This window comes from Penaeus chinensis, chromosome 10 (assembly GCF_019202785.1).
Source record: "Penaeus chinensis breed Huanghai No. 1 chromosome 10, ASM1920278v2, whole genome shotgun sequence".
Lineage (NCBI taxonomy): Eukaryota > Metazoa > Arthropoda > Malacostraca > Decapoda > Penaeidae > Penaeus > Penaeus chinensis.
Window position 1 is genome coordinate 17,559,009 of NC_061828.1, and position 12,500 is coordinate 17,571,508.

Genomic DNA, 12,500 nt, shown 5'->3' on the forward strand with positions numbered 1-12,500 from the left:
AAATCACCTACCTGGTAATGGAGTTCCAGAGTCCTCCTGATTCCTCATTTTCCTCTGCAAGGAGTTCTAGGTGTTGCTTTCCAGGTTGCTTTCCTACACGTACTTTGACAACGTGTGAACGGAAGCTACTGATAATAATCTCCACATCATCCGAACCAACTGGGGTGTCTGTGCCTTCGTGGCTGCAAACAAGAGTCCTTTTTTTAAGGGAGAATTTCTACTATGTATTATGAATAATGCTTGGCAAAAATTTACAAAAGAGCAAACCATGGATTGAACAGGACTGATAATCTTAAGTTGTCTTAGTCTATAACCTTAACCTGCATTGCGGATAAGATAAATGAAAATGACTGTATCACCTTGCAATAGTGTATATATCTGCAGATCTTCCTTGGCGTAGCTTCAATAACCAGGCTCCTGGATTAGCCTTTAGTTGGAAGTATCCCAAGTTTGCCATTACTATGGTGTCAACCTGAAGTGACAAAAGCAATATGGCATCAACACAAACTGGAACTTGCACACACTCAAAGTAAACACAGTATATAACTTAGCAATCATCTTTATAATACATTTTTTCTATATTATCACCTGCAAGCATTTGTCATAAAATTATTTTAAGGCATATAGAATTTGTCAAAGACTGTTAAAAAGATAAGAAATAAAAAATAAAGCAGAGAGAGAAAAAATATTCTGATACATCATTTTATCATAAAAATAAAATGTTTACATACCAAAACTGGTTGCTGCCTGTTACCCAGTGTGAACTGAAGCCCTCTTGGTGGATTTCCAGAGGACTGCTCAAAACAGTGACCCTCCAGCAACAAATGTTCTAACTCAAACTCACTATAAAGAAAAAAAAAAGTAAAACAAAAGTTAACATTAATAAAAACAAAATCAAACTACTTTAATATGATAATCATCATTGCGCAAAGACAGGCACAAGAAAAAAAACGGAGATTAAAGACAGAGTTAATTAACCAGAGCCATCTATGTGCAGAGACATTTCACAGAAAATTCTAAAATGAGCAGTTTTTTCCTGGCACCATTGGGTCAAAGTTACGAAGATATTAACAACAAACAATATGCCATTAATTATTGGTCTAACTTTATTTGTTATACTTAATATTGACTTTTAACTTTATATAAATTTACTATAATTAAAGATATCTTAAATTGCCCAATTTACCATAATCAACATACCTGTGAACTCCTGTCTCTACTAAATCAAGCTTGATGTTGTCCAGGTCGTACACTGATTTTACAACTTCTACCAACCAGTTTTCTGGCGCATGATAGTTCAGAGTCAAAATGGATGATTCTGGCAAACCAGTAAATCGGGCATAGGGTCCAGCAGTCATGTCGCCTGCCTCTGTGAACTGTGGCTCAGGTTCCAGTACATAACGGTAAAATCTGAAAGTTGGAGAAAAGCCACTTACTATAGTATACTGTACTTCACTGTACTTTCACATTACAAAATTTCTGTATATTTTGTTATCATCATTGTTCAGTATAACCTGTACATTTCACATTGTCAGTGTGATAAAACTCCTTGATACTGAAAATTGTTTAGCAAAGTGGAAACATGGGAACACCATTCCCTGGAAATTTTCATCATCATTTTTGGTTGCAAGAAATGTAACTGAATGATGGTATGAAGAAAAAAAGAATACTTTGTAAGTTTTGATGACAAATCAGGCTAAAATAATTTTATGTATGGGTTTCTCTTACCATGAATTTTTGAGAGTGCACAAAATGTACCATTTTTTAGTTAAAATAGTTTTTTTTTTTAATGAAATTTATATATATATATTTTTTTTCTCTCTTTACAGCAAGGGAAATCTGAAACTGAAAAGGCTCTGTACCATTAAACCATAATGTAAAATTACCTCCGAAGTGGCATTTCGGAATGCTTCTCCCTTGCATTCAGGACAACACGAATTTCAGCATTCACAATTTCCTGGAGTACCATCAGGATTGGACCAATCTTCTGTGCAGCACTTGACACTGGATCACATATCGCAACAATATCAAACACGGGCATGTTAGGGTTTCTGGCAGGAATTTTAACAACAGAATATTGGTCAGAGCGAAGGTTGACAGTTGTGCGGCCCTTGGACTGAGGCTTGGTCTGAAGCACACCAGCCACCTTCATTGTCAAGTCGCTGATATCACCATTCGCAGGCGGATCTATTAAAATAAATACATATATAATTAGTAATATAATACCCTTAAAAAATAATTTACTTCAATGTAAGAAGACTTGTCCCAAGTACACAATTACACAAGTATGTATAAAAAAATGGTATTCTCCAAACTCTATTTCATGATCCTATTTGGCAAAGAAATTTTCATAATATACTACCAGACTTGTAAAGTCATTTTGCTATTATAGGTGGAAATTGACAAAACTTTAAAACTTTTTTTTTGGCTGTCTTTGAAGATAAGGAAAATTTTCTATTGAGAAACTATCAGTCTTGCCTCACCTTCACCAACCAACACTTCTGTAAGCTTCTCTCCGAACGTGGAATGAACATATTTCTCTAGAAGGCCAAAATCTTCCATAACAAACTTTTCTGTTGTCTTGAATGTTCCTAGATGTCTACCATTGGCAACAACAGTCCTTTGTCCAGGTGAAAGAGCCAATACCTGTAATAGTTAAAGAAATTTTTACAACCTTGATAATTAAAATTGACTGGCCATGTGACATTATTCCATCCCTTGAATCAATATTGAATATATTTAAAGAAATAATATATACATAAGAGGAAAACATCTTAGATTATAAAAAAAAAAAAAAAAAAAAAAAAAAAAAAAAAAAAAAAAAAAAAAAAATTATATATATATATATATATATATATATATATATATATATATATATATATATATATATAGCAAAAGGAACATAAAACTGGTTGTACTAACCTTTTTGCAAAATACTGAGTGAGCCTTAAATACTGCATCCTTGAATGAATCCATGCGTGATGTGAAGGCTTCAATATCTAAACCCTGCAAAAATGAAAATGAAATATCTTAAACATGACACAAAATACAAAAAAAAAACTCAGTGATAGGGTCATGCTTCCTGAATTTTACTTTTCTTTTTCATGTGTTTAGTCTTCTAGGAGCATATTAACATCAATTATCACAGCAAAATGATTGTCACTATTTCTCATTCTGATGGGAGACATTGTAATCTATCATAACACTCTCATGTCATAATACAGTACATCTTAACCCTTATTCACTGGACCAAAGTGGATACAAAACCTTTTCAACTAATCAATATCAAACTATGAGATATGCATGGTAATACTGCATGTAGCAGGATTTATTTCTATGGTTTGTTAACTCAGGCAAAACAGTATCATTTTCAGATAAAACAATTAGAAACTATGACTTCAGTGGATCTGGTTTACATATCTTTTGATGTAGAACCTCACTGCAATATTATTTTAGGTAATTCTTACAGAATAAATGCTCACTTAACTTTCATAAAAGAAAAATCTTTAACTTTAAACAAATCTAGAATACCATACACTCATCATCTACTTATTCATGAATGTATGTATGTATGTATGCTGATAAAAATACATCAAAATGGTCATACAAAAAAGTGTAAAGATCACTTACAGCAATTTCAAAGTCTTTCCACTTCTTTGTTCCAGCAATGATCTTCTTGGCATTATCTTTCTCAAGAACCTTTGCCAAGAACTGCCTTGCAACAGCTGGAGCCAGAGTCGTTTGTGCTACTTCTACTGCTCGGCTAAATAATTTAGGACTTTCACTAGAGAGATCTGTATTGTGTATTGCACAAATACGGATGCTGTTGCTCTCCCGCTGAAACAGAAAAGGTTATATCATTGGTATAACTCATCATAAATAGATATTTTCCTCATCTTTCATTTTTGACTGTTTGAAAATAGTATTCACTGATGAAAATAATGGAGTACCTAACCTCTATGTAAAAGCCAAAGAGATATATGTATACATACCAAGTACTTTACACCTTCTAGAAGTATTGCTCGACCCTCATATGTGTCAAAATCTCCGACAATCCACACAGTCAAAGGTCGCAAGGTTTGGTCATTCTTCGTGGTGATGTATCGGCAAGAGTTGGACAGAGTTGCTGTCATCTCTGGTGCATTTTGTGTTGCAAAAGACTCTACAGACACACTACTAAGTGTCTCTCCAGATGAACCAGTTAGGTCAATAAATTTAGAGTTCTTTGTACTTAGGATTCTTTCATTCAGCCTGAAATATAAAATGATATGTTAACCAGTTAGCAGTTACAACAAAACCAGTTGTTAACCTCTATGCTCCAGATGATGTGACCATCATGCCATGAAAAAATTTGGCTTGTGGGGCAGATGACATAAACATGCCATCATGGGAAATCTGACTGTGGGCCAGGGAGACACGTACTTGCATCATGAGCATATGGGCTGAAGGCCGGATAGACGGGAAAGAGTCGCCTTGAGTGCACAAACCTCTTGGAAGGTGATTAGACTTAAATGGCATTTAGAAAGGGACTTTGCATTATTTCCATTGATAGTGAGTGTGGAATGTAGTGTGTCCGTGAGCCATGACTGGATGATTGGAAGAGCGCCAGTTCAAGGAATGACACCATTTCATGCTCAGCATCCTAGTGTTTGCCACCGTGACTGGTGGTGCAGGTTGTATTTCAGAAAATTGAACATTAGAAAGAAAGAAAAAAAGAAAAGAAAAAAAAAGGAAAAAAAAAAATATATATTACTTATAGTTATCATTCTTGCACTTAGTTATGGATTACCTTGAGAGATAATATGGAATCTGGCAAAAAAGCTAAAAACACTGATTGCCTTGAAGCAACTAGATCCAATAGGTTAACAGTTAAAATAATATACAGACCAACTTAAGTGATGTGCTCACCTTGGCATGACGTTTGGCAGACTCATCAGCCAGTCCACAACATCATGTTTATCTTCCAGTTGTCCTTTATAAACTGCTCGCTGCAAAGTCTGTGTTGTCCTCATAACATCCATCAATACAACTTCTTCAAATTCATCTGCATTCAAATGTTTCTCAGGTAGAGGAACACCATTCATCAAAGCCTGATAATAACAAAGAATATTTTAACAATGTGTTTTACTCAGTTCACTCTCTTCCATAAGTAATATTCCTTGTATAGAGATATATGTACAACTGAATGAAAGATTTGTTATCATAAAAAGGTCTTGTATTTGTAATTCAAATTATGTGAGCATAATCTTTTAGTCAAAAACATCTACATTATTTCAGATTTTGTAAAAATTGTAAAACACTACCTGAGGCAGACTTGTGATACCAGCTTTCTCAACAAACTCTTGAGCTAGCATACGGCCAACATCATAATCTGAATCCTCTCCAAACACATCTTCAAGATCGACACTTCGGTACTTGCTCTTGAAATGGGATGTTACATCATCTACCGTTATGTCACCTTGGACATTCGAGTACACCTGTCAATATAAACAATCTTGGTTATCTTAAATAATCAGAATGTGTGAGTATCAACAAAATGAGAACATTCAAACAGCTAAAATGGTACATAATGCAAACACATAATTGAAAAACATCGAAACCAATATAAATGCTAAAAGTCCTTACATCAACCAAGAACTGAAGTGCTTTGTAGTTTGCATCCTCACGGCCTTCTAAGTTTTGAGCCACATAATTGAAGGCACACAGCATGGCCACTCCAGCATCATCATAACCCCTTAGAGTTTGGTCAGAGTTAACAGACATGACTACACCAATGCGGACAGGAGCATTGTGAGTTAGGAAACCTTCAACCAGTCTTATGAGGTCAGCTGTTGTTGCCTTCTCTGGTTCCGCAACAATAACCTGCAAGAGTTTAATTATATCTTAGAATGCCTCATTATCATTAATGATCATTAACATATATCAACATCTTATAAAAAAGCTGCATAGATGTAATCTAAATAAAAAAGTTTACTTACTAAGTTATGGAAATTCTTCCTGATACTGCGTAACATGCCAGGATATGTTGGCCTCAACAGTTCTCCAACTGATGATGACCACTTGCTATAAGCTCTATCATTCTCAATGTCATTCATCCAAACAATAGCAGTATCACGGATGTCAATACCGTAATCTTGCTTACTTTCACTAAGATCAATGTTTAACAGTGTACTAAGTGAATCTCCCGGAACACCTGTTGAAAACAAACATTTCATTAAAGAAAGACATTAAAACAGTGGAAAACTAGTGAAACCAGCTACTATTCAGTGTATAAGATATATTGTAAAATTCCTATAATTCCTTGTATCCAATTTTTTTTTTTAGACATGCCTCCATTACTTCAAAGGATCCAACTTCATTGTTTATTAATGTATAATAAAAATCCAGGATAAAAAGAAACATGAATGAAAAGTCAAGGGGACAACCATGACAAAGACAAACATCTTGATAATATATAAAAAAACTGAATGAAGTGAAAATATAAATTGTCAAAATAGGGCATACAAATAGAGAGTAAAAGTAGCACAAAGCAAACTTACCCAGTTTATAAAGACCCCCCATAACCCGGTCTTCTGTGCGGATGTGGTCAAGAAGTGTGTAGATGTCGGTGAAATCCATATCAAAATACATCCCATTAATAAAGAGAGCAGCATCAGAGGGGTTGACATCCATTTGTGAACTCAGCTGATTCTGGTTTTTCAAGATCTCTCTTTTCATCTTGTCATCAACCTGAGATGAGGTAAGGGGAATAATGTGAATACATGCATTCTATCCCATATAAACAATTAAAATACCATTACTGACACAGATAGACACAGACTCTCTCTCTCTCTCTCTCTCTCTCTCTCTCTCTCTCTCTCTCTCTCTCTCTCTCTCTCTCTCTCTCTCTCTCTCTCTCTCTCTCTCTCTCTCTCTCTCTCTCTCTCTCCTCCCCCGCTTCTCGCTCTCTCTATCTTTTTTTCCTTTCCCTCTCTCTCACTCACTCACTCACTCACTCACTCACTCTCTCTCTCTCTCTCTCTCTCTCTCTCTCTCTCTCTCTCTCTCTCTCTCTCTCTCTCACTCTCTCACTCTCTCACTCTCTCACTCTCACTCTCTCACTCTCTCTCTCTCTCTCTCTCTCTCTCTCTCTCTCTCTCTCTCTCTCTCTCTCTCTCTCTCTCTCTCTCTCTCTCCCTCTCCCTCTCTCTCCCTCTCTCTCCCTCTCTCTCCTCTCTCTCTCTCTCTCTCTCTCTCTCTCTCTCTCTCTCTCTCTCTCTCTCTCTCTCTCACTCACTCACTCACTCACTCACTCACTCACTCACTCACTCACTCACTCACTCACTCACTCACTCACTCACTCACTCACTCACTCACTCACTCACTCACTCCCTCTCCCTCTCCCTCTCCCTCTCTCTCTCCCTCTCCCTCTCCCTCTCCCTCTCCCTCTCCCTCTCCCTCTCCCACTCCCACTCCCACTCCCACTCCCACTCCCACTCCCACTCTCACTCAATCTTAACCCAACCACCACAGATTTATATTTTGTCCCCCGTATTTTTTTGTGAAATTTGTTATTTACAGATCGCTCCACAAGTGCTCAGCTGGCAAGGAGTCTATCAAAAGGCCCTGGTGACCAATCCTGATTTTCCCATTCCTTGAATTGGCGGGAAAATGTGTATTTCTTTTCAATGTAATTGATATTGATACTGATGTTATTGTTATTGACATTCTGATTATTAAATTGTTATTAAACTCTTGGTAACATTTCAGACAATGAAATAATACAAAAGACCCTTTTCAAAAGTCAAGGAAAAGGGTAAACAGGTGAGATAAGTAGGACTAATAACTGACTCTTTGGTGATTAAGCACTTATAGAGCCATCTATGTGTAAATACAATAAATAAACTTATATTACAGTGGGCATGGCATGTATTCTTGCCATCCATGCCAATTGGGTTAACTCTTCTGCTATGAAATACACATACCTTTGTTCTCACTAAAGACCGTGCCAGCATAGGGAAATTCTGAGCCGTGTGCACAAAGACGCTCAACTGCTCTTCCTTCGGTGTTGTCATAATTCGCTGAGCAGCTTGCATACTCAGGTGTTGCAACTGCCAAACCTTCATGGGTGCCATTTCGTGCCGGGAATCCACCAAGTGATTACGAAGCTGTTCTAGTTCATTCATTTTCTCTGGGTGAAGTGACCTTAGGTAAAAGCAGATTTGAGGTTAGAAAGTAGACGTGTGTGTCAAGAGCTGAATTTATTGTTGACAGTTTTCTTTAATGGAAAATATTTACAGTTTTGGAGTGACTTTATGCTTCTGAAAAATTAATAGAAATGACAAGAAAAACATTTAAACAAAATTACCAATTTTACAGTTACATGAGTAAATGAAAATCTATTACACAACAAATAATTAAATTTGGTCAGTAAACAAACCTTACAAAAAATAAAACACTGTTAATAAATGTCCCTTTCACAAACTTTCGAAACTCACTCAAGTTTAGAGAAGAGAAAACCCTCAATCTCCACCTCCTGTTCATCATCTTCCTCCTGTCGGCCTCCGTCATCTTGCACTTTGGTGTCATCTTGTGCTTTGTATTCAGTGCTCTTGATGGCAAGCTCCACACCATATCCACTTAATCGGACCTTCTTTTTAGTACTTTCCTAAAAAGTTAAGGCCTTTTTAGTAAAATATGGGAAGCTTAAAACATACTTTTCTTAGTACTACCAAACAAGCATCATTGTTTTTAAAGGCTCTGATTGGTTGGTGAGTGCACTGCCAGGCACAAGATTATGGAAAAATTATTGATAAAGACTACCAGTAAAGGTAGTCACAGAGAGAGAGGGAGAGGGAGGGAGGGAGGGAGGGAGGGAGGGAGGGAGGGAGGGAGGGAGGGAGGGAGGGAGGGAGGGAGAGAGAGAGAGAGAGAGAGAGAGAGAGAGAGAGAGAGAGAGAGAGAGAGAGAGAGAGAGAGAGAGAGAGAAAGAAAGAGAGAGAGAGAGAAAGAGAGAGAGGGAGAGAGAGAGGGAGGGAGAGAGAGGGAGGGAGAGAGAGAGAGAGAGCGAGAGAGAGAGAGAGAGAGAGAGAGAGAGAGAGAGAGAGAGAGAGAGAGAGAGAGAGAGAGAGAGAGAGAGAGAGAGAGAGAGAGAGAGAGAGGGAGGGAGAGAGATGGAGGGAGAGAGATGGAGGGAGAGAGATGGAGGGAGAGAGAGAGAGAGAGAGGGAGGGAGGGAGGGAGGGAGGGAGGGAGGGAGGGAGGGAGGGAGGGAGGGAGAGAGAGAGAGAGAGAGAGAGAGAGAGAGAGAGAGAGAGAGAGAGAGAGAGAGAGAGAGAGAGAGAGAGAGAGAGAGAGAGAGGGTGGGGGGTAACTGGAGAGAACTACATGTAGATCACTTCATGCAGTTCATATACACTGGGCTTTAAAATCGATTACAAACCTAATGATTATTATATTATCATTTTGAACATTTAATATTATTGGTTAAATGCAGATAAGAGTAGTTATTCCACTTGATTGTCATATCAAAATAATTGTGAAAGTATGTATTCAAGATATAGAAAAAAAAAAAAAAAAAAAAAAAAAAATCCCATTCTCTTTTCCTTGTTCTTAACACTTGCCTCTTAATTCAGCAGCAGCCACGTAACACATTGTAAACATTTATTTTTAATTATTATTAATTTCAGACAATCTTCAAGATAGGAGTTTTGTTGGTAAATCAATAGAAATAACCTAAGTATGACATGAACAAATGTAATCTACAAGATAGGAACATTCCTATGGATAACAGGTGGGTAGGTTTTTAATATGACTAAGGCTCTAACACATGCGCGTGTGTGCGTGTGTGCGTGTGTGCGTGTGTGCGTGTGTGCGCGCGCACGCACATACAGAGAGAGAGAGAGAGAGAGAAAGAGAGAGAGAGAGAGAGTGAGAGAGAGAGAGAGGTGTTGTATTATAAATGCACCAGAATGCTTTAGCATTATCAATATTTTTTTTTACTGTTATTTATTTTTTCTTATCACTAGCAGCTTCCTGTGGTCTTTATGAGGGGGGGGGGGGGGGAACAAAACAATTTTAATATATATATTATGTGCGGCTTGAAATATATAAGGAGTGTATTTCAGTTGGTCTAGGAAAAGAACCAAAAACCTTTGATAAAATGATTGCTTATAGTGTGATCATGGCTTGCCCTTATTATCTCTATTCCTAATGTATCATAACCATTTCTATTTAAAGAAATCTGTCACTTATCAAAGGGATTAGACAAGGACTGGAGAGGCGGGGCAGAAGCCAGGATGTCATACCGCCAACCCATTGCTGGGGAGCTAACAGATCCTGTATGTGGTGAAGAAAATCTAACACATAAGGACTTTGATTGCACTACTAAAGAGGCCCTTATACATATTGGTTCTGTTAACCAACCTCAAATCTTTATCACATTTTTTTTATAAACCTATATCAAAAAAGGCTGTTTTAGAGAGAACAAATATATTGGGGAAGGAGAGAGAGGGACAAGGACAGGAAAGAATAGAAAAAAAGAAAAAGAAAGAAAAAAATAGAGAATGACTAAAGAAGAGAGACAGAGAATATTATTTTTTCTTACCTTTATATATGGTCGAAGAACATAATCAATTTTGCCCAATCCAGCAAGTTCCTTCAGTGCTAAATGATGTGCTCGGAATTCTTTAGTCCCTAGTTCAGCATATAGGGTGACTCCAATCTAAAATATGGGTTATCATTAATATATACATTGTGTTGAGTGGCTGAATTTTTTTTGGGTAGTATAAACATCATATATCAATGGCAGATATAAAAAAGTTAATGCAATTACCTTAGCATTCTCTCCTCCAGGATAATGATGGTCCACATCATAAGACACAGGTTTAGTGCCTGAACCTACTTCCACTAATTTTTTCATTGCCTCAATATTACATGCAAGCTCTCCATTAACATCAAATACAGCAATACAGTCCTCTCCAGTTGGGAGATTTCTGTCTAGAGCAATCTGACAAAACATTTCAATCTTTGGTGAGTACACTCTCATGGACAGGCTAAGCTTCAGAATGCTGACTTGTGACGGTGACAAAAAATGACCAGCAGTTCTAAGGATCTCATTATATACTGCTTTATCACTTCCTGAAATAGAAATTAAGTAATTATTTTAAATCCCATCAACATGTAATTGAAAAGTGATTAGATATTCAAATTATGCATTCAAATCTACTACAAGAAATCATGCAATTGAACTGTTCTTCTGCTTACCTTTAGTAAAAAGAGTAAAATCTTTTTGTGAAACAGCTTCCACAAACTCCCAGAAGGTAGCAATGCTCTCTTCTCTCATATACTCTGCAGTCTCCAATAACAGAGGTGTGTGACTCCATTTGGCAGAAAGATGAGTTGTTACAGGCTTGACTTTACTTTGACACTTCACTGTGGTGCCAGTCAGAAGGAAGCATAACAGCCCCAAAAGGGGTCCTAAAACTTCTCTCATGGTGTTGACCTATAAAAGGAAAAACAAATACAATTTAGATGACGAAAACCATCATGTTATGAAAAAATTTGGGTTGATGGGTGGGTGACAGGAACTTGGGAAAATCTGGCTATAGACTGTGGTGACATGAACTTGCATCCTATTCCAGGCTACTGTGAACAATGGAGTAGGTTTTAATACTTTTACACACATGCATGCACGCATGCACAAAACACATACACAAACACAAAACTAATAAAATGCTTATGCATAAAAAGAGCATTGCAAAGGGGAAGCATAGAATCTTGTCACCACACACAAATGTTCACATGCACCCAGCCTAGAAGCTGCACCCTTTTAACTGTCGTTTCTCCCTAGTCAGTGTGGTCTATTTGTATACTTGAACCCACTCTTGTATTAACACATTTCCTGTAGCCTATCTGCTAGATTCTAATAACAGCAAAAGAAAAGGACCGGGGGTTAATGTTGGTGACCACTTTTATTGGCAAATCATTAATCTTAAAAAAAATATGATTAAAACATACTGTATATCAACCCATTACAGACAACCATAAAAACTGTTTTGATAAACAAGTTTTGGCCCAACAATGGTAGTCTAGAGGGAGTACACTGAGCAAGGGCATGAAATATAAAACAATTCTGTATAACTGATAAAGTCTGGCAATTCAGAAATAAATTCCTGCATCTTATTTACACATCAACAATAATGAATAGCATTATGCAGTCTATTCTTTCATAACAAGAAACAGGAAAACAACAGAGTCATAAGCAATATGTTTTAATCCTCATTATAGCCTAGACAGTCATCACCATCATCAATAACCAGAAAATCATTGTTAAAGTCAGGGACCTGAGTCATTAAAGCAATTTATAATCAGTTCATGCTCCATCTTGCCAAAAAAATTGTTAGCCTCTGCTGAAAGACAAGTACAGATAACGACCCTAATGTAAATCTAGTGCATTTTTTTTGAAGAATAGATTCAGTTTCATTGGTGAAACTTTGCCAGTAATGTACAGAGCAACCAAA

The 12,500-nt window shown here is 37.0% G+C and overlaps 1 protein-coding gene across 4 annotated transcripts in view; it reads right to left on the bottom strand.

Annotated features, from left to right (window-relative positions):
• Positions 1 to 12,500, bottom strand: part of LOC125029538 (UDP-glucose:glycoprotein glucosyltransferase 1-like) — a 24,453-nt gene that overhangs the window by 9,857 nt on the left and 2,096 nt on the right. For 3 of the 4 annotated variants that reach the window (XM_047619485.1, XM_047619482.1, XM_047619483.1), the window contains exons 2-20: positions 11,245 to 11,482; positions 10,814 to 11,118; positions 10,586 to 10,702; positions 8,478 to 8,647; positions 7,965 to 8,184; positions 6,540 to 6,729; positions 5,979 to 6,193; positions 5,626 to 5,862; positions 5,304 to 5,477; positions 4,909 to 5,090; positions 3,993 to 4,251; positions 3,631 to 3,837; positions 2,923 to 3,006; positions 2,484 to 2,646; positions 1,887 to 2,187; positions 1,201 to 1,410; positions 732 to 843; positions 360 to 472; positions 12 to 182 (exon numbers count right to left, since the gene is read on the bottom strand). In XM_047619485.1, the coding sequence (XP_047475441.1) occupies positions 12 to 182; positions 360 to 472; positions 732 to 843; positions 1,201 to 1,410; positions 1,887 to 2,187; positions 2,484 to 2,646; positions 2,923 to 3,006; positions 3,631 to 3,837; positions 3,993 to 4,251; positions 4,909 to 5,090; positions 5,304 to 5,477; positions 5,626 to 5,862; positions 5,979 to 6,193; positions 6,540 to 6,729; positions 7,965 to 8,184; positions 8,478 to 8,647; positions 10,586 to 10,702; positions 10,814 to 11,118; positions 11,245 to 11,473 (3,659 nt within the window). In that variant the 5' untranslated portion in view covers positions 11,474 to 11,482. Of the gene's footprint in view, positions 1 to 11; positions 183 to 359; positions 473 to 731; positions 844 to 1,200; positions 1,411 to 1,886; positions 2,188 to 2,483; positions 2,647 to 2,922; positions 3,007 to 3,630; positions 3,838 to 3,992; positions 4,252 to 4,908; positions 5,091 to 5,303; positions 5,478 to 5,625; positions 5,863 to 5,978; positions 6,194 to 6,539; positions 6,730 to 7,964; positions 8,185 to 8,477; positions 8,648 to 10,585; positions 10,703 to 10,813; positions 11,119 to 11,244; positions 11,483 to 11,771; positions 11,795 to 12,500 lie in introns of those variants that run through there. The other variant, XM_047619484.1, reaches the window with a different exon arrangement.